Here is a 27,276-nt window from a genome sequence, read left to right as displayed (position 1 = left end):
GTCCGTGTTTTGTGTCCTTTTGCTGGATACTCTTTTAAGGACGTCGAATGTGACTGTGCCTCGCCAATAGTCTTCTGCAACTAGCTGTTAGTATAGGTGCAACGAAAAGCGTAAATAATTTAATATTAAACATAACCGACGTCTTAGTTGTGGTGCACATTCAGTAAGACGCGAATGTTGTCATCTTCGTTAGGTGGTTAGGTCTTTTCAGCGTATTTTGTACGTACGAGTGTGCAACGATAACGAACGAATTGTCTCAAAGAAGTTAAACAGTTAACTTTCCTTTCGAACTTTCGAACTTCAAGGAAATAATGGCACGTTGTCTAAAGCATGGGATCTGTCTGCTAGTCCTAGTGACGACTTTGAAATGGCGTGCTACAGTGCAGTTCATTAGAAATTGGCAGTGAGTGTGTGTCTATGGTGCAATGGCACCTTATTCTTTATTGTCCTGCCGTGACCCATCATTTTGCCCGTGGGCTTACCGGTAGTTCGTTGACCGTTCGGTCCGGGTTTTATGGGTGCTAATGCTATAGATTTTCCAGCACAATTTCTTTTGCGCTAAACGAGTTCCGTTCTGTGGAATGTGGTTATTTTTTATTCCACTTTCCAGTTTGCGGGGAAACCCTTGCTAACTTTCGAAATGGGTTATTTGTTTTGTCATAAAGTTTATCACTCCTAGTGGCCACCGGTTTTGTGCGGTTGTGTTACAATGAGTGGATTAGTAATGTGTGGATGTCGTGTGTGTTGTATAAATTTCCACGACAACGAACGAATTGGATCAAATTAAGGTGGACTACGAGCGTGGATGTATTATTTTTCATTATGTTTTATACAATCCGACTAAAAGCATTTTTGTGGTGTTTTTGTTTCCCCTACCGCTTTTATGTTTGAAATTTTAATGTTTTTACATCTGCGCTGTATCTTTAACAGTTGGGCATAATTTAATATGCCCCGTACCGGATGGGCAGGATTTCCCATTTCAATTCAGTCGCACTGTAATATGTATGAAACATGGAGTGAAAGAACTGCAGCGGTAAAACCTGCTGCAAGGAAGCGCTATAATAACGCACTTTTGATGGATTGAATTGCTGATTGGTAAAACATAAAATTCGCCCATCCCATCCCGACCAAACCAGATTTCCGGTTGATCCGTGGGTTGCAAGTAGCTCCCGGAAGGCAATGGGGTTTTTATGTCTTTTATCGGGCGCGTGGACGGTGAAGTGGGAATTTTATGATCCCTGCATACTTTTGATTATGTTACAATTGAAACATGGTTACAAATTTTCCCTGTTGAGTGGTAAACTGTATGATTTTATTGATTATTTCATTTTAATTGTTTATATTGTTATTGATTATTTTATAGAAGAATATGGCATAGATATCCATCATAATTGTTCCGTAGTTGATACAATATAGAGGATTTAAATAGTTTTAAATTTTCTCCCAAGCAAACAAGCTATTAATATCATTATAAATCACACCACTTGCGTGGTTTAATTCTCGTGAAATGGGGATTTCTTTCCAGCAAATCAATCAATTGTTGATGAAGCCTGACAAAGAAACACGTAACCAAAATTTTATTTTTCCCGTTTCAATTTCATTACTTTTCTGGCGTAGAATAAATACCACCATCACGGGGCATTGGAATTCCATAATTGAAAAATGGGATTCTGTTTGTTGCAACATTTAGTAGCATTTTTCCATTTCTGCTCTGGTTCTCATCACAGATTCCATCATTAAAACGTATTTTTTGTTGTGCTAAAATTCTTGCATCAATTAATTGGTATACTTCATACGTCATGGTTGAGTGAACGGTTTAATCAACAAAACCCTGTAAAACACAATGGTAAAGATCGGTGTGAAAATCAAATTTATTTTTTTCCATGATGTAAAATAAATAAAGTGAAACAGAAAGCAAAGTAAAAAAGAAAGGAGGGACATAAAAATAAAACCCAAAAAAATGTATCTGCACTTTGCCGGGCAACGAATCTTCCCTCAGTTGTGGGTGGTAGGAAAAATATTATTTTAACTGTTGTTTCCAGGTATTCGGGTTTCCATTCCACAAACCAAGTTGTCCAACAACTGTGTTGGTAGAATTAATTACGAAAAGGTAGAAAATGATTCGCTACGTGAACACAGTTAGAACGAACGCCTGTGCGAAATATGCAATGATATATTGCAAACGGAAGTAACACAATTGTTTCGTATGTTAAGTGAAGTGTTTGAACATTATAATCACGGTTCTGGCGGATGCTTCATTAAAAGTGACATGCAACGGAAAGTACTGCGTGCTGTAAAACAACGCAAATGTACACCGGAAGGTAGCATACCAACGGTACCCATTATCATTTCCCCGACTGCCGGTTCGAGGTCGCCTGTAGAAATAGTTAGGGCCGAAGGAAAAATTGTAAATAAAAAAAAAAACCCCATCAACAAAACAAGTACATAATTTCTGCCCTCCAGCCAGGGCACCCCGCTTGAGTCGATTACTTCCCACAGTCGAACGCATAAAGCTTGCCAACACTATACTACCCTACCGTTACCAGCCGGTGCAATTAACGACAACTTCCGGTTCGCGTTAATGGGTTATTAGATGGGCAGGAAACAGCAGGACCAATTTCTGCTCTTTTTTTTTATTGCAAAACCGACTGCACCTTGTAGGGGAAATGTGGGATAAAAAAAGAACAATGCTTTTCAATCCTACCGGGCAGCAGGACACCAAGCCAACCGAAACGACGACCCGGTCGAATCGCTTTATAATGAGTGCTGGTGGTCTGACCACCGGGATAGCCCACGAGACAAATTGGTGATGGTAGGGTATGTAATTGCGGAAAATGATATTTAGTTTGGTATTGTTTTAAGCGCAGCGTTTGCTTTTGTTATGCGCTAGGATCGTATGCTAGTGCCGCCAGGTCGTAATTAGCGACCGGCAGCAGATGGAGCAGTAGCGTTTATGCTGGCGTTCATTATGGGAGCGCTATTAAATTGTGAAATTATTATGAAGCATTCAAAGTTTATTGTTTATATTTTTGCTGTGATTTTACGCAATTTTTAATGGTACGTTATGTTGTGCTAATGTGCCCAACGGTTTATGGAAATTTGAATATTGGTGGAATTTTTGTCTCATTTTTCTAAGTTTTTTTTCAGTAGAATCTCACTGTTGTAAAGTAATTGTTATAATTGAATATTTTTTTGTGGCGTTATTGATATGTAATGCAAAAAAAAAAGGTCCGAATGAAGTTTGGTACAAGTCCTGTTTCGCTGAAATTCTGCTTAGCTATCACCGAACTACTGGGCGTCTCCATGTTGTATATAATTTCCTTTTAGAGGAAAATCTTTATTTCCTCGGAGGCTCTGGCATGGAATATATAGCTCCTAGTGCCTATAAAAACCTACAGCAGAATATTGATAGTACTACAGGTGCTGTCGTTTAATGATCGGCCCCACTTCTACTGAAACACCGGGCGCCTCCATAACGCATTAGTAAATTGGAGTCCGGTAATAGAAGCCATAAGCCTGAAACTTTTTTTTTCTAGTAACGCATAAATATCACATGTACCATTTGCTGAAAGTGAAATGAGTTTGGTCAATGATTGTTGTACTAGATATTAAATAAATCCCCTAAAATCATATATTTTAAATATTTAACTAAAATTATACAATTCAATAAGTTTCATTTGATTTTTTTAACTTAAAATGATTAAAAAAGTCTTATTCATACGAGATAAGAACTCAAAGCAGTAATGTACAAACCACTGGATGACAACATAATCTAATCCACATGCTTTCCATCTAAATTAGTACTCAGTTCTAATCATACAAAGCGAAAGCTGTGTTCCATTTTGAAGGCTCTTGATTTGATCCTTCATCCGTTTGAAGTGGTCTAATCCGCACTATTGTTTACCACCCGGAGTGAAATATCATCACCATATCTACTTGTGTAGCTAGCATCGGAATGTTTTAGTTAATTAAACTTTGCTACGGTAACCGTGCAAAGTTGGCTTGAGTTCTGCCCGAAGCGTATGCATGTTGCACGATGCATACACGAGCACTTGTAGCTATCTCTCTCTTTCTCGCTGTTGAACAGATTTGTTTGCAGAGAAACATATCTTGGTTTATTGTCTGACCGCGGTGCACACTGTTCCTGGGATGCGGGAAAGCTACCCAGATGGAAATCTTAAGCCACATTTAATTTCACCTTTCCAGTTAGCTTAAAGCTTTGTTTCCAAAGGGAAATGGTGCGTGCGGGGAAAAGCATAAGGGAACGTTGTTTTACCCACCGGAAATGACGAAAAACATACTTCCACTTTCCGAAGTTTCGAGGATGTCTAATGGGGATGGAAAGATTGTTACCGAGTTTACAGTTTGGTTAAAGTTTGTTTGACTTTCAAAGTGTTGTACATTTTGGTTTTTGGGTTAAGCTGTTGATCGTGACTATAAAGAAAAGGCAGAGCATGATTTCGATTGGATAGAATTGTTAAGCTTATAGTTGCACGCTAATGTTGCTAACTGTTTTTGTTCGACTCAGTAGGAATAATCGTACGTTAGGCAAGTTGCGTTTATGCATCTAAGCTGCACGAAAGCAGACTGCTTCGTCAGGGTAAGCTTAGTTTAAAGGTTTATCTCATCACTGTAGAAGCTACGCAGGATTTATGCTTCAGCAGCCGCTGTTAGCTACCAGCCGATGGATTAAGAATAGCAAATGCTAGCATAGCTACTCGTATCCGATTTCGGACGAAAACAAGCTGTACCAATCCATCCGTGACGTGCAAGAGAACACCGTTCGGGAAGGTAAAAGTTCGACAGTAAAAGTCATGTTGCTTCTTACATGAATTAGGGACGGCAATTCACGAGTGCCTTATCGTTGAGCTGGTTCAGTGCTCGTCGGTTGAAAACTTCAGCTTACAATAGATGAAGCGTACGGGTTGGTGTGGGCTCTATCTCATCCACCATCCATCAACTGCAGCGGTAGTTCCTGCTCATCGGATGAAGAGCTATCGCAAAAACTATTCATGAAGCCAAAAACAAAAGCGTTGCCTTTGTGCCATTGTTTACACTGTTTTAGGATAAAAAGTAGGAGCGTGTGTATTGAGCGAAAGCAAGGAACAGATGGGGGTAATGAATAGGAAAGTGTTAAACGAAGAATACGGGTAAATGTTTATGGCAAGATGCCTATCAACAATGAGATGATGTTTTGCAACTCTTTTCAGTGAGCAATGGTATTGTATTGAGTGTGATGTTTTGTGATGAAAAAAAAAAACTCTATTGACAGCCAGAAAATGTAAACGTTCTTTTGTTCGGATTTAAATTCCTACTAAAAAAGGTACTCATTCTTCTTCTTGCGAATCGAAGCACAAGAGAACATTATCACAATCATTAGCTTTAACGGGAATTCAACATTTCAATCACGGCAAAGGGAAAACTGTGTAGCTTCGGTTGATGTTAAACTTGTCAAAGAATCATTAATTAGGGTGTGCCGGCTGGTGTAATTAAGAGGCAGGCCTGGTGTGCTGTAAAACATTTATCATCTCAAGTACTTCGAGATGGAGAACCAGAAGTACCATTAGCCCAACACTTTTCTATCCGATTACTAGTGATGAAGTGGTAATGTGAGAATAATGTACTGATTTGATTGCTAAACAGTGTGCTCGGTTGAAATATAGCGAACAAGAGGCTAATTTTAAATCTTTAGAACAGGTTTGGGCGAAAATCTTTTCGTTTGTGTCTGGCTATCGTATTCCTTAAGAGAGCTCGTTGTGGTGAACTGTTTGTTTGTGGTTTTTCACAATGTCTACGGTGTTAATAAGATGCTGGAATGAAGGAAAAAATACGCTTCTATTGAAGTGAATAAATTAAATATAACTTGACGAAAGCCCCGGATGAGCCCGGATCAAGTAAATGAAAGGTGAGTGAGTGAGATGAGTTGTTTCGAGCTTTCATCTTTATCACTATGGGCACCAGTTGTACAAACGTCAAAATATGTACACTTGGATGATTATTTTAAAATTGTTCGCTAATGAAACCTCTTTTGCGGAATGTTATTATCATCATGATGGAGTATTACACCTGCATGTACACTTACGCTTCACAACTCGTGCAGAAAAGACTCGTCGGTTGAGGTCAAATTCTACGGGATTTAGTCTGTGCGAAATTCTAGCCCTTCGCACCCAAAGGAACGCATAAACTCGGAACAGAAATAACGCCACTCTATTAACGGTGGCTCATATGATGCTTTTAATCAACGGTTCTTCGTCGGTACTTGCACAGCATTATGTGTACTGTGCTGGTACTTGACACCTTCCTAAGCAGGGGGAAAACAAGTTAGGGCAGCGCGAACAAAACACTCCGCTTCAGAACGTATTTCGCACAGCATTCAGGAATGAAGCGCGTATCGCCGTAGACGCGTTTCGGTTTGCAGGATAGCTTATGAGTTATGCAAAGTATATCATTGACAGTGACTGAACCAACCGGGAGAAGAAAACAAAAATCCCCGGGTAAAACGCTCGCTACGCGTGTAGATTTTCGTGAAGATTTACATCCCTTTGGAGAATGCTTCGATTTGGAAGGACTTCACTTCCACTGGCGTACTTCTGGAGGAGTTCTGATTCTGTGCATTGGTAGAAGCTCACAAAAAAGCCCTTTCGGAGCAATCTTCTCCTTTTCTCATTCGAAGCAATGCTCCAACGGTATCTCGTTCCCAGCATTTCGTTATAAATTTTAAATCATCTTCTTTCACGAGCCGCAGTGGAATGGTTCAGTGAGTTCGCACGGGGTAGCTGGTGCCGACATCACGCTACACCACAGCCTCTGTGGCGAGACATAACATCCAACGTACCTCGGGGAGTTGCGCTGGTGAAAAGGGCAAAATAAAGCAAAAATAAAAGCACTCTCTCACGCACACACACACATGGAAAGCATGTATGTGGCCACCCAAGCTCGGTTGGTTGAAAGTATTTGAAACATTGGTGAAGGAGTTTTTGCTTCTGCTCTGGATTTGGCATTGCCGGGTATGTCGAGCCTCCTCCTGAGGGATCCGAACGGCAGGGATCCATGCTGCCAGGCGTTGTCTCTTTAACATCGTTGAAAGCTTACCCTCGAACTGTGAAGGTGAGCGGGCTGGAGGACGGAACATAAAACGACAACCTTCCTCGGACCTCGCGAAGGACGAGAAATGATTCACCAGGGAAAAGCAGTGGGGGCACGATGACTTTCAACCGGACCGTATGTCCGTTGCACATCACCCATTGCTCCATCTCCTTCTATCTACCGCTTTTGTCGACATTTTCTTCCGGACGTAATTTACAGCACCCCATCACCGAGGGTCGGAGACGGGTACCGTGTTGGGCACGTATTGGGATGTGTTTACATTTAAACGCTTCGTTCAATTAGATGCGAAACATATTCAACCCGGGGCTTGGAGGTTCACCAGTCTGCCGTTTACACGGTACACGGCGACTTGCATCACGCCACCATGTACCAAACCAGCAACCATTTCCCGCATAAGGCGTACGCGTACACCAGAGTACTCCATGTGCCATTAAAATTCCATATCCTTAAGTGATTATTGCAAATAAATTCGGTGTACATTCGAGGTTGGGTTCTGAAGGCGTCTGAAAGTATGCAAACTCTGTTCCCAACTTCTCTGCGTTCCTGCGGAGGAGATGCGAAGCAGTGTACGTACACGTTTCTGTATGTGTGCTGTTGGGTATGTTTTTGTAATGAAATTATGCCACAGCTGTACGGGCAGATTCCACGCCTCCAAGCGAGCGAATGATGATGTACGTAGCCAGGACAGGAATTTATTTCCGTGTTTCTCCCGTTTCAAACGTTTGCAGACCCCGGTATGTCGCTTTTGATGTCTTTCTATGCGACATGGCTAAATTGAGCGTGTCGCTCTCCTCATGATTGGATCGGATATCTTCTTTTGGAATTTTTGTTTAGCTAGGAATGTTACGCCCAATACGCTGATATGCTGCGGATAGAGATGGTGTTTGCTTTATGTAACGATGTGTATTTCAAGAAATGAAGCCATTAATGGAATATGATTCTGAGCCTTTATTAGTGCTAGCAGAACCATGTTGGGAAAATTTGCGCAAGAAAACATCTTTATGAAGCCATTTCTAGTGCGATAACTTGAGGAAACCATTTTAACATTTTATGGTTGCTTTTATGTGACACTTAGTTTTGTATTTTATTAGGCTTAAAGCTGGTAAGTGTTTAGTTTTGGAGATTTTTTTTGTGATCCACAGAGATCGCTGATTGAAGTCTATTATGAACCATTACTCATGAGGCCGGGTAAATAGTAACGACGGCAAAGCATGGGTCTTACAACAATCTCGAGCTGGGTTCAAATCTCAAACCTTCTTGTCCTATATAAGAAGGTTTAATTAGGCTCTGATTCATGAAACTGTATGAGATAGAGCAAAAACCGTCTGACAAACAAGACTCTCACTATATTATTTCACAACTACGCTTTTCTCAGCCCAGATTGACAACTTTACCCATACTTGAAAGGGATGATTTGTCCGGCGCCATTCTAACGTCGTGGCGCGTGGTAAGCCTTCTGGCAAGTGTTATTCTTGTTGTGGTGGTGAATTTATCGTTATTAGCTTTCCAGAACGTGGTGTTTAATAATTTGATTATTTTTAATTAATTGATAATTCTTACATTCTTACATTCTTATAAAAGTCCAATGCTCCATAGGACATAACAAACGCAAAGGCTTTCAATCCACTCACAGAATAAGTAATCGCTTAATCGAAATGCTGTAGCACGTACTGTGTAGCAAACAGTTGACAGCCTTATGTTTTTGCTGCACCCTAAATTAGCTGGAACAGTTTCACCCCTTTGCTGTGACTCCTGACGTTATTCATTTGTACCGGATTAGTTGATGCCATAGGCCGACGTGAGCGGTCGGCAAGATTAAACGTTGCTTAATACTTGCTAAACGAAATGTTCTCATTCGTCGCATCTAATTAAAACCCTCACTAAACCGAAGCTCATCGCGCGTCGAGTGCTTTTTAGATGGAAATTAATCATTTACAGCTTGATGGTGCTATGACGTTCCTGGTAACAAAACAAAAAAAAAAAAGGATTCGCGCTTCTGCCCCTTTCACTCATCATTGGGCTTATTTAGTGTGTACAGCGAAAGCGTCCTTTTGTTCCTACCCATTTACCCTATTACGACCCAGTGCTTAACGGTTCGTGGAACCCAGACGATCCGCAACAATGGTGGGATGGATTCCGGTATGGGAGTGTCATGCGAAAAGCTTCATCATTGGTTGAAATGTTCTATTTCGGAAAAACGAGAACCCACTTCCCGGGCCGACCCGGCTCTAGCTGGGGATTATAAGTTCGTGTCGTACTTGGCCGGCCATTTTCAGGCCAATTTACTTCTGCATTCTTACCGTATCTTAGAGTAGAAATCGAATGATTGGGTATGGAGTGTAAGATAGTTAAGGATTCCAATTTCAGATTTTTGGCAGCAATAAAAACCTCTAGAATATCCAATGCACAAAAAAAAGAGAACGATTGGTTGCCGGTTTTGGGGTTTATACCAAACAGTGCCCATGGTCCGTTTTGCATACTGTGGTTAACATCAGTTGGACCAAATGGGATATCCTTTTCCTTGAACATCCGATTGATGAACAGATTGTGCATGCTTTTGTGAAATGATGAAGCTTACGATGGGTTTGAAGAATTGGAGCCCAGTGTGGTGCTTTGTTGCTTTATATGCCGTGTTGGAATATCGTCAAAGGCTTCACTGTCGTTCGCTGAGAGCTGAATATAAGCTCGGTTCACCGTTGGGTGTTGTAGATGAAAGAGAGCTTTGCAATGAAATGAGTTTTTCACTATTTACCCGTAGGGTGAAGCATTTTCTTTTCTTCCGTAGAAATTTAATTTTTGTAGCTAACAGGAACATTCCTTTCCGAAGATCTGTTTTATCTCCCGGTCGTCCGGAAAAGATGACTTCATGACGAGCACGGACATTATTTGGGAATGACTCTGTGTAGACGTCAATGCTGGCATATAAGCTATCATTCGGTACTATTCTCATGCAGAGTTTAAACGAATCATTGTGATAATGGAGAGCAAAATAATGCATTCATTCTCACGAGTCACGATTAGACGAGCTCATTGTAAAGTGTTTTAAAATTTATTTGGGGTTTTAAACTTTAAAATTGTCTTACGAATGGGGAGTAGTATCTCGAAGCGTTTCGTACACGGAATTGCATCTTTTTGCATAAATAGTGGAAACTCACACAGCTGGTACGCGAAGCATGAGCACTAAGCGTTGCAAGAGCAAATTCCTCTTAAAACCAAAAGAAAACTTCACGTTGCGTATTACTAGTACTTCGCAAACAGAAGAAATAGCTTCTTTCAGTTTTTCAGACAGTTTTTTTGCTTCTCCTCGCAACTCGTTAGTGAAACCGTTTGCCCCGATTGCTCCAGTTTTGCTGTCGCCTCCGGGACGTGCCACTGTAAAACGTTCCCATTTCGACAGTGCACGAATTCTCCGGTGGAGTAAAGCGAGATAATTTATTAGTTCACTCCATGCCCGGGTACGGTTCGGCTGGTTCATGTTCCGAAAATTGTTTGCACGGGAAAAACAGCTGCTTGGAACGGTTCCAACTGTGGATGTGTTGCTCCCGAGAGAAATGTGCGAAAGCATGAGGATGTGTTTCGGGTTCGCTTGGTCCAATGCCCTTTTCGCGAAAAGTGTTCTGGCGCCGTTGGTACCATTCTTGCTGTGCGGTTCTTTCGCCAGGCAAACAAAAAGAAAATGCATACAAACGCGAACGGGCGTGAACCTCGGCCATTGTTTAAACGCAAATCGAATGAAAATCTCACCAAGAAGAAAGCAGGGAGTCGCGCGCGGGTCCGTGGAGTCTTTTCGATTTAGCCACAGAAGCATAAATTATCGTTCTGTTCGTGATTCACCGACTAGCTTTACGGGCGTAAGCAGAGTGGCCGCAAAGGACCTTGCTGTGTAATTTTCGGTGGATCTTTTCGTTGGACGCTTTTATTGTTATGAAACCCTGGGTGAAATCTGTGAAAGCTCGAACGTGCCAAAATGGGTGACAGGCTTATCATCTACAGTAGAGCGAGCATACATCTCCTGTTGTTTTGCGCAATTGGATTTACAGCACCAGTGTCTAAATGGGGGCTTTTTTATGACGGCGCTCAGTACATCCGACCTCGAGTGCCATTTTGCAAAGGATGGTAAAATTCATTGTCATTGCCATTGGTTAATGCTCTTGCTACTGAAGAAGTGTACAAAATTACCGGAGATGATCTAGAAAGCACAAAGTGACAATTGGGTTTACGGAATTTAAATTGTTCTATACGATACCAAATACGATGCCAACGATAAATAGTCGCAATAATAGAGGACAATTATATGTCACCGTAAATTCTCTTCTTTGTGAACCTAACTAATTATTGTGATTATTGTAATTTTGATTTTTTGGAAAATTGTGTCTCTTATAAACAGCTCTCTCGATTATACTCTGTTCATATACAGTTGTGATATCAATTAAAACTACCATACGGTTCCATACGGTATCCTTCCCATGCCAGAAATTAAAGTAGGCTAACTTAAACTTTGCTTTGTTTTTCCCCATCAATTGTGTGAAACAAAGCATGATCTAAAGTGCGGCATGGGGCTGCAAATTGAATTTTCACCTCGTCTACGGCACGTTAGCGCTTTCCACCGACGCGCACCAAACTTTTCGATCCAGAATTGACAGCAAAGTGGTAATCGCCACCGGAACGTAACCGCACGGAAACTTTTACCAAAGCTCAATCAGCGTTTTGGCACCCCGCAAAACGCAATTTAGCTCCACACTGTAACGACTAACTTTTGACCACGATTGAAAGGATTGTGATTCGATTTTCCTCTAGCGCATTGCTGCAGCGACAATTGGGTAACGTTTTGTGTAGCTAAAAATGTAGGAGTGGGAAAGCTTCCTGTTGGCACTTTGTTTTGAGGTGGTTTTGGGTTGAAGCGTTTTTCTGCCGAATATTGCTGTGTTGGTTTTATGATTTAATGCCATTGGTAGGTACACCTTTTAATAGTCAAATAATAATGGTAAATGAGGCTAAATGGTTATAATGGCAAAATTCTTCGATGACATTTCATGACATATTCGATGGCATATTTTTGGGTTATTTTATTACGTTGGAGTACATAATATCATTTTTTTTCGTCAAACATCCCGATAAATTCATTAAAATTATATAGTATTAAAAATAATATTGCTGAAACTAATATAAATATAATTATATTAATAGATTATTTTACTGCTTAGCTAGTCAATGAAGCTAGCTATAGCTAGTTAAGTTACTTATTTTGTAAAGCTATTAGAAATTATTTGGAATCTATTTGCATGTGGGACTGTCCATTGTTTGGGAGATGATGTCCATCCGAAAAGGGTGACATAGCGCTAATGCATTACACCACAGCTAAAGTTACGCCTTTGTTATACTTTTACCACTTCGATGCGGTCCGCCGATCGTTGTTTTACTTTCCGATTTGTTTATTTATATTATCATTTTTCACTCTCCCGCAACGTTGAATGCGTTAAAATTAACATTTATACTATGCGGTAAAGTTTGTTCTATGTACACTTGTGGAAGCTTCGTAACCGGAAGTAGTTTTGATGGGATGCTTTTTATGCTTTTCCCGCTTTAGCAACTTCGGCAGCCGGGTTAGCTTTGGTGTGAGCTTCGTGCTACTACGTACTGGGAGCTGTAGTGTATCAGCTCCCATAATGGTACAACACTTGTTCTACAGACATCAGTGTGTTCATTAGAGCGCGAAACAAAACTATCTGTACGGCACGCTAATAACCGTGGCCCTTGGCGTAAAGTTGTTCCAGCTGGAAGTAATTTCCATTCAGCAGCACAACTTCACTCTACGCTCAATACACAATTTGCTTATCGCAGGGTTGACTAGCAGAAGTTTTTTTTTTTACACAGCGAGAAGCTCTAAAGATTACTTTTGATTAGCTGTGTACGAGCGCGCATTGTTTGTATTAGGAGCGTTCCTACTACAACCTATTTGAATTGTAATTACTTACTGCACAAGCTGCTTTATCAGGCTGGATTATAAGTTTGGTGGAGTGGTTGGGTGGAGATAATTGTATTCAAAGACAGTTAATTGATTTAATAATCAGCCGCAGTTGCACGCATATACTCACACGGATGTGTTACCCTTTGCTCTATTGATGGTTGGTTTTGTGGCGATGCTGATCGATTTCCATCGACACAGCATTGGGATAGAAATAGAAAATATAATCGAATCAGTGAATGGATAATACTTAATCATATAAACGATTTGCGGTGATACAAAACAATAGTCCAAAGCTAAAATTAGCTTGCGTCAAACTTTGCGATCAGCTTCTTCAATCCTTCGGTATGGTATGATAGGCTTTAACCGCTTCATAAGCTGGTGGATGGGTGGATGTTTTGTTTAGACGTTGGTCGAGCACATGACATCGAATAGCTTCATCGAATTGCCATGCAAGGTGCTTGAACGTGCTAGCATATACAGGGGACACCCGGGGATGGTCACTTGCAACCTTATGCGTCGTGTTCCAACTCATTGACTGATTTACGAGCTCATGAATAATCTTGGCATTGTTTTGTGTGTGTGGCCTCATTTTCTACCATGACTACCGTAGCCACCAGGCGTCTCCAGCGACAGGCACACGTTAAGCTTCCGGTAGAATCGTACCAGACCGCTTCAAAAGGAAAGCTTTGTCAGGGTCCAATAAAAGCATCGTGACAGATCGATTCTCTTGTCTGCTTCTGCTCATTGATTACAGTCTAGAAGAGGGACAACTTTCTGGCCTAGAACATGGCTACGATACACCACATCGACCGAGTAATGGCGACCTGCTCCCTGGATCGTAGACATTCGGTGGCATACTGCTGCATAATTCTCGTTTTGCAGGATATCGGCACATTACGGAGAATCAGAACCCGGAAGTGATGGGTACGGTATGTCTTTAGTGTAGACCCATAAATCATTGTTTTCTGACAGGCCAGAACAGAACGAGGCTACCGGACGCATTTAAACGGTAGTGTGCTGTGGATGTGAGCGAACACTTATGAAATGTCGGCCATTTCGAGCAAATAATATTTATTTAGGCATGTGAAAATTGATGGGAGGAAAACAAGTGAACACAATCAGATGATCTATCATCGAATTTTCTGTGATTTTATCCTTTCCGTAAGCCTTTAGAATAGATTTCTTTTTTCCCAATACATTATTGCGTTATTCAAACCGAACTAAGGCAACGCCACCAAACGCCATAATACCGGCTAGGGGCGATAAGGTCTTTCTGACCTAATTTTTCTGATTAATGCCAAAAATTAGGCTGTTCCCAAAGTGGTGGGTTGGTGAAAATTTAATAAGCTCTCCACATTGGTTTGCGACCGTGAAAACTCGTCCAGCCAACGGTAGGCTTTTGGACGGCGCTTGATAGGATTTCCGGTGTTGGTGTCCTGCGGTTTTTTTGGGTTTTAGCCACGAATTAAGCCTACATTACCCAGGTTACCACGGGTAGGTTTTATACGGTGAGCCTAGGTAAGTTGGACCTTGGACAAAGACTTGACACGGCGTTCTTGGCTAATTATTTTTTATTTTTCCTTTTTTTTGTTGCTTCCTGCTCAGGGCAATAAGGAGCAGAAGATAGCCTATGGCCTTGCTTACCCGTGGTCGAGCTTTAATTACATTTACGGCCATTCGCAACATTGTGATTACAGTTTGGTCCAATGGGATTATCACCTTTCGCTCGAGTACGCTCTTATCTTAACCGTTTTACCTTGGCCTGTGTCTCGAGAGGCAGCTCTTAACGGAAAGCATAGGAGATCTGGCGTTGGTGGACGTTTTTCTTAATTTGGAACTTTATTTCATTGGAATTTGTTCGCTAATGGTGGACGCTAATAATGCAGCGATTTGTGTTGGCAAAATAGATTGGTGCAATAGAATTGTTTTCAGATGTTTAGTTTAAAGCTTGATTGAATATTAGAATTTATAGGTTTTTTGTAATATAGCTGAATATAAAATCAATTGGTTTGTTCAATGTATTTATGTTTAGATACATAATTTCTTCAAATATAAGTTTTATTATTTGGTATTCACTTTCATAAGGCTTTTTTGTTGCATTTTCTAGCGAACAATATCGCCGCCATTCAATATATCCCACACAAAAAGCTCCAATATTTTTCGCTTGTGTCTTTCATTAATGTGGTTGCTTTTGAACGAGAAAGCGCGCAACTAGCACATTTTCCAATGAAAAAACTAATTACAAAGCACGTCCAGAGCACTGAAGCTATGGTATATTCAATAAAAAGGGTAAAGTTAGCAAACGGACCCCGAACAAACCATTGTTGTTGTACCGTTTCAATTGTGCCTTTCAACCGGAACACCTGGGTTGGAGTGTGTTGTTTCAACCAGTTTGAACAATGCGGTTCGAAACAATGTATTGCTTCGGCCGCGGCCACAAACCACAGGTCATAGCGCATAGCTATGGCAACGAGTAAAAAGCACACAATCGAACGGAAGCTCCCGTTAGCGAGAACTGTCAATTAAACTTGACGTTTCTGGGTTTTGTGTTTATACTGCGCGCATGATTGTAGGTCAAAATGTGGGACTTGAGCGTTCGAGAGGTCTGTGCACTGGTGCGTATTGTTTGTATGATGAATATAGCGTACGGTGCTATTCGGTGGGAAAATTGTCCACAAGCTCAACCGAACTTATTTTTCATTTCCTTTCCAATATTTGATAATTGATCGAACATTCCAGATGTCCCATCCGGTTCGAGTGCTTCCGAATGATTCGAATTGAAGCAGAACATTCCAGACGCTCAAGAATGCTTCAACTGATGGACAAATAGCGTAAAGGCTATGGGGTCGAATAATTCCAACATCTTCAACACTGTCAACACTGTGGCAGGAACGTCACATACGGAACTCGGTTGTGCGATAGCTTTTGGGCAACGGTAGTGTAAATTAAACAGCAAACTCCAACTCCACGCTGGGAACCAGTTTAGTACCTTCAACGGGTTTCCTGTTTTGCACGCTGGATTGGCAATATATAGCCCCGCTGGTCAACATTCTTACCTATTGCCGTACTGGTAGCGAATGAGAAAATTCACCAGATCTATCGCTACCGAGCGGCAGTGCTCGTGGCAAAACGCTGGACTCTGATGACGACGCTTTATCGTCGATACGGTCGTCGCGGCCGTTATTGTAGTTGAAGAGGAAAACCCTTTCTCCACCCTATCCACTGTCCGGAATGTGTGTTCGCATCGTCTAAACATTGCGTTCGCGTTTGTACGGAAAATCAGCACAAAGTTCACAGCACTACCGTACGCTTTCTCATCGAAACTGGTGTGGCGAATTATTCGCGTAATTACGCTTTCGGTTATGAACTTGTCGAATGTTTCAATTCGTTTCCGACTAATACACAACCTTCTGACACGTTTGACGTTCAATGTGCTACTAAACCGCACTTAGAAATGTGGTTCAACGGGGGGTAATTTCTCGAATTTACATTGTAGATGTGGTTGTTACACGCATAAGGTTCTGGCTAGTTTGTGGTAGTGTCGCGGACAGAGAGAACATCAACTAGACGAGACTCTTCGCAGGACTCACAGGAACCAGCACTTAAACGGGAGGAATTATTGAAGAAGGGTTGCCGAATCTTCCATCAGTCATGCGATAGGAAATCGATTTCTTTGGACGTTGAAAACCGATGTAATGCTGAAGTAGAGACAGTCGAACATTGGAACACAACTATTGATTGAATGGGACCACGGTGGGTATATTTAGGTCGAAAAGAAGAGTGTTAGTGCTTTTGAAAAGCACCCGAGCACTAATAAAAAAAAAGGAACAAGTTACACCTGTAGCTGTAAAGGTACGATGATGTAAGGATAGAACCGTGCCGTGTCAGGCTCTAATTGATTCTCAATTAAACAGAACACCGGGCTAGTGTTCAGGATCCGTGTTTTTTGCGTTCGCTTCTTCCGGCGCTACTAAAACCCGGTGATTTAAGACAATTACAACGCTCAAGTGCAGCAACAAGAGTAGCACACGATGGTCCACGGTGGACGAATCGGTGGATCAACCGACATGAAAGCAAATAGATACAAAAAGAATGCACTGCAAGGCACCAGAAACGTATTTGATATCTAGGAATTAATCAACCCTTCCACTGTACTGTTGAGAGTTGTGTTAGTTTTTCCCATTTTCCTCATTTGATACCATTTTTAGTAAGAACGAAACTTACTATCGAGAGCGCAATTAGGCGTCTCGTCGTTTGGTTCAACTCGCTTCTGTGCTGTGCTAAGCCAGGGCGGGCAGGTTTTGGTGCACGAACATGTGCTACGGGCGCCATCCACAAGCTTCTGTACGTGTCAGAGCAAACAGTGGACAAATAAATAAACAAACAGGCAAATATTTGCTTTTTCCCTTCGATCCTGTGTGCCCAGTCAGTTTTCGTGAGAAACGTTAAAAGAAAATGGCCTTTTTCGGTGTTCGAGTGACAGAAGGACAGACATGGCATTACAGAGAGTGAAAAGATGTGTCAGAGGTGAGAGATTGTAATTAGAAAAGTATATTGGAACAGATAGTTTGGATGAGGGCATAAGCTCGTGGAGAAATCCTCCAAACGCCATTGTGGTGTTTAACGACGCAGTGCTCTGCATCATATTTAATATGTACCATTTATGGGATAATTGTTTGATTGTGGTAGTTTGATGCTAATGCTTAGAAGTTTGTTTGGAATGACTTAAGGCTAATATAGTCCATCACACAACTACGTTGTGATGAAAATGAAAAATAAATTAAATAAAAATAGAAAAAAGTTGATATGAATAAATTCATGTTTTGTTTGCACCAGAACGAATGGCAAACAAACGAAGATTTTCCGTATTAAATATTCAATTGAATTGTAAATGGCAACTGGTTTACATGGGGATGTTTGCATTTACCACTCGAAAGGTAGACATAAAAAAGGGGATGGGTCGTTTAAATTGACTTTTCAGTTGGAATGCACATGCAAGTGCTGCTCGAACGAATCGGGAAATCAGGAACCTGGAATAAAAATGAGAACACCTGCTTGTAAAAATTCGTGCTCGAAAGGTTATTTGCTCGGCTACAACAACCTTCGCATTAATGCTTCCCTTCTATGTCAACTCTTGCATTTAAAATGCATTACAGTCGGGATTGAGATTTTCCTTGTTTTTCTTCCATTCGCTACATCGCGGGCATATCCGTGCAGTGTCACTAGTATTAATCGTGTCTCGTGAGAAGGTTCTTTCCTTCAGTGGTGTGCATGTGAGTGCATGCTTTCAATTTCCCCACTTTAAGCGCTATCCATTGAAAGCAACTTATACAACATATCCGTGCTGAGTTTGACGGAAAATTATGTAAGTGGTGAGGATTTATTTCTCCTCCTGGGGGAGCTTAACATTTCGTTCTGGCTTTGGTGCGGGTAAAAAAGAAACCCCGATCGTAGGAAACGGTAAACTACTGTTCCGGTAGAGCACATCGCTACAAACTAGCGTGTGCAGCTATTTTCCGGAAGTGTTTGGTACATTTCTTCTTTTTTTCTTGTAATACAATTTGCCTTGTATCTTTTTTGCTGAGCGACTGGGAACTCTGGGTTATTGGGCTGCCGGTGACAAGTCAAACAGAATTCTTGATTCAGGCATGCACGGTGACACTCACATCCCCGCGCTGTTGTGCACACGGTGAATCAGACCACCGGATTGTGCAGTAATTCATGTGGAAATAGCGGAAGTGAAGTGAACGTAGCTCGCTCGGGCTGAAGCGAACGTGGCAGGCAAAGAGTTTTACAGTGGTGCAACTGGGCACGAGAATTGAGGTCGGTATGTGAAATATGAACGGTGCAGTTACGATACAACGTAGAGCATAATGGAAAGTAGTGACAAGCAAGAACGTTTCGTTTCGTTTTTCGTCAGTGTTAAAAGTGGGCACCATGTATGCGGCATTTGATATGACAAACCAGCCTTTGCTTTGCAACGAATCCATGGGTGAAGCATAAAAAGGGGTGGCTACTAAGGACACTACCGATGTAGTTTGCCCTTCGTATTAAGGTACAAGGGTGATCATATTAAACGATGCTGTTTTCAGCAGCATGACGTTGAAAAAAAAAGAAAAAAGCGCATATGGTAAAATAAATGTTTAGGAACGAAGAGACGCAAAGGTTGTATGAAAACGTGGCCGGTCGATGGAGACGCCTGGTGCTTTTGTCAATAATGTAACATTTTCCTTGAAATCGTTGTTTTAACATTAAATTGCGATTGAAAAGTACTTAAGTAAAGTATTGATAAATTTCTAGAAAGGAAACACACCAATGAACTTAGTCTTTACTTGTGAATCTAGTCACAGAAATTCGATAAAAGAAGCTGCATCGGTCGCCAACGCAAAAAAAAAAAACAAAAGAGTGCTTTTTCGCGTTCATCGTTTTCCGCTTATCTATTTACTTCAAATGGGATGAAAAGATAAAATGGTGTTATGTACATCTGGCTCTGATGCACATCTGGTGCTTTTAGAATCGATAATTCGGACACATGAGAAGAATGCATTTGATATTGAGCTCGGAAGCTTTTTTGCACTTCTCAACAGATTGCTAAAATTAAATCATCTTGGCAATGGACTTTCGGAAAAAAACTATCTGAATTGATGAGTGTCTGAGAGAATATAATCCGAGGATTCGTAGTTATGACTAGCGGCACTAGGAAGGAACTCTAGAAGGAATGTACATTGATTTATTTTTTTTTTATTGAATTATTTTTGAATTGCTTTTACTTAGTATTGAATTACTTTTTGTTATTAAGCAAAGCAATTTTCCTTGGTTATTGTATAATTTTATAATTGACAATAAAATACAATTATACTCGAAGTATTATGACTAGAAATAGACAAATAACCATTTGTATGGGTTGTTTACTCATAATTTCTTAAGACCAGCATCTTTTTCTACTTTTTCAACTTCCATTTGGTTTCTGATCTCCGGTTTCATTCGGTCAGTTGCTAGGTAGAAATGGGTTTTAATCGCTAGTGCCGAGACCGTTTATGACGAAGGTCATTCCACTTGGCAGTAGAAATAAGAACAAAAAACGGGGTAAAGTTGCGATTTATTTCGTTGCTAGCAATTAAAAGTTATGGCTTTGGTTGCTCGCTTAGCCGGTGTGAGCAGTGTTTTTTTCCCTGACCCGTACTTCAAGTTAATAAATCGCACACAGTCAAGCATTTTATTTTTTATTTTTTGTGCTAGTGATTAATAACGATCGAAAAACTTCAATAATGAGCGCTAGTGGCAAATAATATTAAATCACTACTATTAGCTTCTAGCGTTAATGATTATCCTGATTTAAATGACATTAAAACGAATGCTACAAGTAGGATTAATACGTTCGCACTGCTATATCAAGCGCAACCCTACCGTTACCGTGTGAGCAATGAAGGGAAAGTGAAAATATTTTCATAATCCACCAAAATGGCACTTTCTTAGGTAATGGTATGCCAATCGTATGCAACCATTAGAGATTGTTAGTCAAAATAAATTGCTGCTGCTAGTTCCATTCCTTTCTCACTCGGTTAATGATGGATGGCTTGGAGATGGTCCCAATAAGTGAAATGATTTGTTACACATTTCAAACGTGTTCAATTTATTTTAAGTGGCCTTTTTATCCATCTTCAATTGAGATAACAAGACAGCGCTGTAATAGACGGTCGCTTTGATGGTGCTTGTGTTGTTTTTATTAAAATTACTTCAAAAGAATTGGCTATTTTTGTGAGTGGGTGGGATCATTTGTTTGTATACATCTTATTTCTACGAAGTAGGTAATCTTGATTACGTTTCTATTTGCCAAATTTTGCCATTGTCAAAATATGGCCAATTAACGGTAATGAGTGGTTTTGTGTGTGTGCGTGTTTTGTTTTGCCTTTTACATCTACAATCATACAAACGTTGGTTAGTTGAAGTCCTTTAGAATAATGCGGCCTGAACTTGGTGGGATGAAAATAGCCGTGAAATGGACAAAATTCCTGCAGAAATGATTATGATTATTAGTGGCATGACGCAAACTGCCCACACGTACAGATTGGCTGGACACGTGTAGGGAATGCGGAAAAATAAGTCACTCCTACTTCATGTACAAAGAATGCAAATCCATATGACGCAGAAGCACCATCGTTAGATCGCTCGATTTATTTTTACGGCTAACGATTTTCGACCCAGCGCGACAAATGGGTATTATTAATGGGTCATTTTTTTGTTGTTTTTAGCTCGTTCCACTTTCCACCGTGCCATGGTGAAGGATCAGTAATTCGATTCTGTGATTCTCTCTTGCGTATTGTTGTGTTGGCTTCTTTGCGATTTGCAATTCAACACCTACAATTCGAAATGAAAAACATGGCGATCGAGTGGCATGGAGTGGATATAACATGATAATTGTTATAAATTGTGGCACTTAGCCAGCAATCCTATAAAGTAAGCTTCCGTTTCAATGGAGCTTTTGGTGCGTTTCAGGGTGCTTCTGTTTAAACACTAGCAGACGACTGTCATAAAAAACGTTTCAACTTTCCTATTAGACAGGATTGAGCACATTAAAACTCGATTCACCATTTATAATCACCATTTTCCGTACATTATTGGGAACATATTTTCCACAACCAATAACGGCCTAGCAGAGCATTTAATGCAAACAACCGTGCGTGGATAAACGCAGAACGATCAGTAGTTCTATGTGACCTGTGGGTACTCACCAAATGCCTTCAGTAACATCCATATTGCAAAAGTTGATAAGTTGTATGAATTGAACATGGGAAATAAATTTGAGCAACTAAGTTGATGTATAAATGCCAGTGTTAGTTCTATGTTAGCTGATTTATTTCTTGTTTCATTTTCTATTTTTTATAAAGAACTAAAAAGCATTTATCATCATCAAGCAGCATTCCTAATTTTCAGTTGAAGTTTTGGTGTAAATTGTTTAAGATTTTCTGTGTTCGTATAGATTGTAGCACAATGTGAAGATTCCGAAGAACGATATTATTCGTAGGTCTTAGAAACATGAAGAAGTGTCTGGTCACTCATAACTTATCATTTCACCGTCAACAATCGACATTCGGTTGAGTAACTCTTAACGAGCAGACTTGCCGTTCTTGTTTCTGCCCAAAATTCGAAAGGGCACTCCGGCATGTGCATGCAACGCATGCACCTCTGTTGTTGTTTCTACCTCCCATGCAATGCCCCCGACGCAAGCAACGCGGTCCACAAACATGGTCCACCCACTACACTAAAGCATTTCGCACCATTTGGGCATAAATTACGCTCGTGAAAAGCCAACGCAGTGTAAATATTTGTACGTAAAGTTTCTCGACCGTACAATGTCCTAGGGGTTAGTTGGTTTTTGCCAGTGGTGTGCGAGTGTCTATGTGCTTGTGGGTTTATTCGTACGTGTGCACGTGGGTGTAGTACGCTTTGGTTGGATTTGTGCAGGCATCAGCCGTTTATTAGTCTGACCATTTACTCGCATTGCTGTCAATGTTTTAGCACGAGGTGAAATGTATTTGGTGTACCGGCTAACGTAGTGGGCTGGAAATATCGTGCAATCGTGAAATGTGGTGCTATTGCCTGACCGGACCAAAATGTCAAACATCAAGCGTTGGAATGGTAATGTTACGGTGGTGAAAATCAAAACGCCATTTATTTGTTTTCATTCGGTGCAATTCCATTCCATTTCGTCCGGCTAAAACACGAATACTGCTAATAACATTTTAAAAGTGTTTTTTCACAACACTTAACGATTTATATTTCATTTCTAATGAAAGTTACGATAAAAACAACAACAGATATCTAAGTAACGTGTATTGGTCCTCGATCTAGATACAGATTGATTTGTTTTACAGACGCAGTATGAATACCACCATAAAGGATTCGATCCCAAACTTCGCTACAACAATTGCGCACATATCCGTAAGCAAAACATCAACAACCCTTGCACTGATCGAAAAACCCTTGTCTTCAGGGGGTTTGGCAAAGTTTTCGATCGGCCGTAGGAACACCGGTCCATATGCAATCCTTACGCCCGGCAAGCACAACAAATTGATTTTGACCCGAGCCACACAGCTGCGGTAGGGCAGTACACAAGCTTCGTAAACAGACCTGGTCCGTGGTAGGCAATCGAAACCTTTCGTCGAACCGTTGTTTGGTGGAGCGCTCAAACCGCGTGCATACCCGATTGGATGATATTTTTGCCGATGGATTGTTCTGAAGAAAAAAGAAAAATGGGATTTCCAGAGAAAGCTTTAAGGGGAAATAACAAAACAAGGAAAAACGGATAACCGACGAGTTCGATATACGTTCGTCCAAAATACAAATTAAATACCACTCGCATGGGATTCGCTGATGTGTAGCTGTATTGTTCTCCGTGCGAAAACCTCCTTCCCCAGGGGGCCTTATGTATCTCAATATTTCTCTAACCCAAACAGCCTCATCTTGCACAAAATAAAACCAATCACACTTCATTAAGAAGTTAAATTTAATTCACTTCTATTCCACGTTTCATCGCTTCTAGCGGACGGTTTCATCCGGTTTGGGATGATTTTATTTGCCTTTCGATTACGAGAAAGGCAAATTCGGATCTGACTTTCGAACGCCTCGAAAGACAAGCTACTGCAAGGGAAAGGTTTTTTTTAGCCCCATCGAGTCGGATGGTGAAGATTTCGGTGCTCTTCCTTTTTTGGGCATGTGCGTGTTTATTTTCGAACCCACTCCCCCCTCCCCCCGGGAAAATTCTGAAACCTTTCAGCATTTTCAGCTGGTTTCTGAGCTGAGTTTGTGTTTTGTGTAATTGATTAGAAATGGGACGGGATGTTGTCGTTGTTGTATGCCCGCAGGCTGTTGGTAGGCTGGAGCAAGATGAAGATTTATTCATCGCCCCTGATTGCTGACAGCAGACGCACAGAATCAATAATTTAATGCTTCATTGGGCATGAGTGAAAGTTTTATGTAAGCGAAGAATCTGTACCATTCGTTCTATTTAATAGTGAACTTCTAGAATTATCCTTATGTTTGTGTTTTTCTGTGTGTGTGTGTAAATTGAGATTTATTGAGGAAGTCAAGTCGAAATAGTAACGATAAATCTCAACTGATAAGTATTTAAATCATGAATTGGTGGACGTGATTGAAGATAAAGAAATTGTATCAATATTAGGCGAATATTAAAGTAAAAAATCAAACAAAATTTAATGCTCAGCTCATCGTTTGATGCGAAGTTGTAACTAATTAAAACTGATTAAAGCACCGCCAAGACTTCGCACAAAGTTCTTCGCCTTTATCAGCGCTATTCGTACTTTCTAATTTAAATAATAATAGCGGAAATTCCCTTTTTGAGGTTGAGAGAATAATTGGCACGGGTAATTTTTTTTTGTTAGTCAGTCTACTGATAAAACTTTTCCCCATTCTCATTTGCACCTCAGATTGTCATTCTTTAGAAAACCTCAAAGGATCATCCTTCGTACCTCGAAAGGATACTCTTTTAACCTTCTTTTCACCCAACAATTTATCGCGGACTATCATCTGCAGTTGGATCTCGCAGGGGGAATATTCCCGGCGCAAAGCAACAAAAGTTGCGAAACCTTTGCTAGTGATACAAAAGGATGTTGACATTGAAGTTGTCGTGCGGTTGCTAGCAATCTTAACTTCACAGTAGCGTTGTTCTTCTCGACAAAAAAAACGCAGGAAATCATTTAGTGTGCTCAGTAAAGGTGTGCTAAGGGTACGGAAGCGATCGCGCTGAATGTCGCCGGGCGCTGACATTTCAAGATTAATTAAAAGTTTTGTGCAACAGAAAGCATCTCTCGGGAAGGTTCCGTATCGGCAAGGATCCCACTGCTCTTATGCCGAAGGAATGGGAATAGTTAATAAATATGGTAATGGGAATGTTAGACAGTATGAACAGGCGGAACGAACTTCCTGGTACGCGGGGGAATGGTTTCGGTTCAATAGTCGAAGCAAAATTTTCTGCTCAAAACCATTAAAGTTAACAGTAACTATTAGAGATAATTGAATGTAAACTGATAATAAAAAATTTTATAAAGTCCAGTAATGGGTAAACTAATTGTTTTGTCAAGTCATTCGTACGATCGTTTGTCAAGGAAAGAAAAAGAAAGAGTTCTTTAATAGGCTTTATAGTTTCTAGCAAGAACAAACAAAAGTGTTATCATAATTTGAGAGTGCAAAAGAAAGCCGAGGTTAGGTTAAAACTAAAGAGAGACGAAAAAAACAAACAATGTGTTAGTAGAACAAAACATCAAACAATGAAAGGTCAGTTACTACGGTTTGGAACAAATCAGGAGCAAAAGTGAAAGTAGGAATAGAACGGGTTTTTTTTTCCCGTTCGTATTGCCGTTGTTTTTGCCGTACATGGACCGAGCCCACACTGGAGCCCGTAAGCGACGCCTCTGTATGACACCTTTGTTGACCGGTGGCCCCGTGGGACCACCGTGCGTTGGTGGAGCGGACGTCGTAGACCCCCGGTGCGGCTCCTTGCTGCTCGCGTTGACATTCGGTGCCGTACTGCCGGTGCCGTCTGTGCCACCACTACAACTAGTACCTCCTCCACTACCGCCACCAGCGTTGTTAGCACCCGGGCCACCGCCACCACCGCTGCCTCCTCCGGTACCACCATCCTGACTGTCGTGTTAAGCCGTGGACGTACCGGGTGTTGCCAAAGGGTTACAATGTGTTTCATATACGTATTTTTTGTTTGTGGCAGCAAAATAGTTGTAACCAATTGCCAACGAGCGCGCGGTTGTGTGCAATTTAGTTGTAATTTTTTATTTGTTCATTTATCACATCAATCGAGCAGTGGTGGTTGTTTTTTTTTTGTGTTACGAAACGAAAATCACATTTTCGAATCAATTATTGGTCGGACGGATATGAAGAATTCAACGGGGTTTTTTTTTGGATTGAGTTCATGTTTGCCCACGGGTTGTTCGTGTTTGGATAGAAAATAATTCAATTTTGATTAGCAACATGTCGGTTGGTACCTCAACGACGCGTTGTTGATTAATTGTGTAATGGAAAAATGATTGATTTTGTAAAAATCGATTTCACAGTTTTTAATTCAATTCAATAAATTGTAGGTAATTTTAATTAGTCGTTTGTGATTAAGACGATGAAAATATTTCACTCCCTGGTGCTGTGTAGCAAAATGAAACGAGCTAATGTAGGGATTGTTGTTTTCATTGAAATCTTATGGAATGAATGGAATAGTTCACTAGCAGCTGATAAAGCAGCCATTCCAAATGGGTTCAAATCTTTCAATGCTCAGTACGCTTAACGTTATACTTAACTGAAAATTACTTAACTCATAGCTAGTGTAAATAAATGTCCTGTGCAAACAAGACTTCTGTGCTGTCCACATTATGGTACTTGTTCTCTACAGACGCAATATGAACCGTATCATTCGTACATTTCGCTGGGGACATTATGTCACTCTTGCATTTCACACAAATTACATGTCAAAGCATCGACTAACGGCATCCCACTGCGTCGCTAAGAATGTTGAGACGAAGCCGAAAAGAAACGTGTCCAGGTTTCCCGGTACATGGATAAAGAAGCTTGCAGCTCAAGAGATACACCATTTGCTCGTGTGACCTCTCAATCTTCCTATCTCTCTTTACGGACCCTTGCCTTCGTCCTTCCGTTCGTCACGCCGGCGTGGAGTGGTAGCGAATGAAACAATAACAGTTAGGAGGTACGATTTTTAAATGAAAATAAATGCTTCCCATTTCGCAGTCGCTGACGTATCGCAGGGACGAAAAAAAAGAACAGAGAAGCTTCTGACTTGGAAGTGCACACGATGGTCTGTCAACTCCCCGCCTGTCAGCTCACAAATCCAGCTCCAAAGGGAGGACAAAAAAGCATGAGATAGGTAAAATTACATTACATCAGCATCAAGCACGAGCATCGGGAACATGGGTACGGATGATGTTAAAATTGTTTCACCAGAAATTGGATTGTCCCCTATTGTTAACCACCGCCCTGTACGGATGGTTGGAGATCGTACGGATCGGTAAAAATTGCATGCTGCGGACCGATGATGATTTTTCGTCCTTTTCGAGCCTCCCCCGCGCTAAACGAGACGATCTCCATTAGCGTTGGTGGTGCGCGTGATGTTATCCATTGTTGCGTGTGCCACCACTCACGGCCAGAACCAGAATCGCAAA

General features: G+C 40.9%; 1 protein-coding gene across 1 annotated transcript in view; it reads right to left on the bottom strand.

Moving 5' to 3' along the window:
* LOC128712512 (dual specificity calcium/calmodulin-dependent 3',5'-cyclic nucleotide phosphodiesterase 1-like) overlaps positions 1-27,276 on the bottom strand; it is a 116,803-nt gene that overhangs the window by 6,960 nt on the left and 82,567 nt on the right. Inside the window, exon 5 of the mRNA XM_053807403.1 lies at positions 25,469-25,738. Coding sequence (XP_053663378.1) covers positions 25,469-25,738 — 270 coding nt within the window. The remainder of the gene's footprint in view (positions 1-25,468; positions 25,739-27,276) is intronic.

Source organism: Anopheles marshallii, chromosome 3 (genome assembly GCF_943734725.1).
Source record: "Anopheles marshallii chromosome 3, idAnoMarsDA_429_01, whole genome shotgun sequence".
Taxonomy (NCBI): Eukaryota; Metazoa; Arthropoda; class Insecta; order Diptera; family Culicidae; genus Anopheles; species Anopheles marshallii.
The sequence above is the reverse complement of the archived record's forward strand: the minus strand, read 5'-3'. Positions and strand labels throughout refer to the sequence as shown.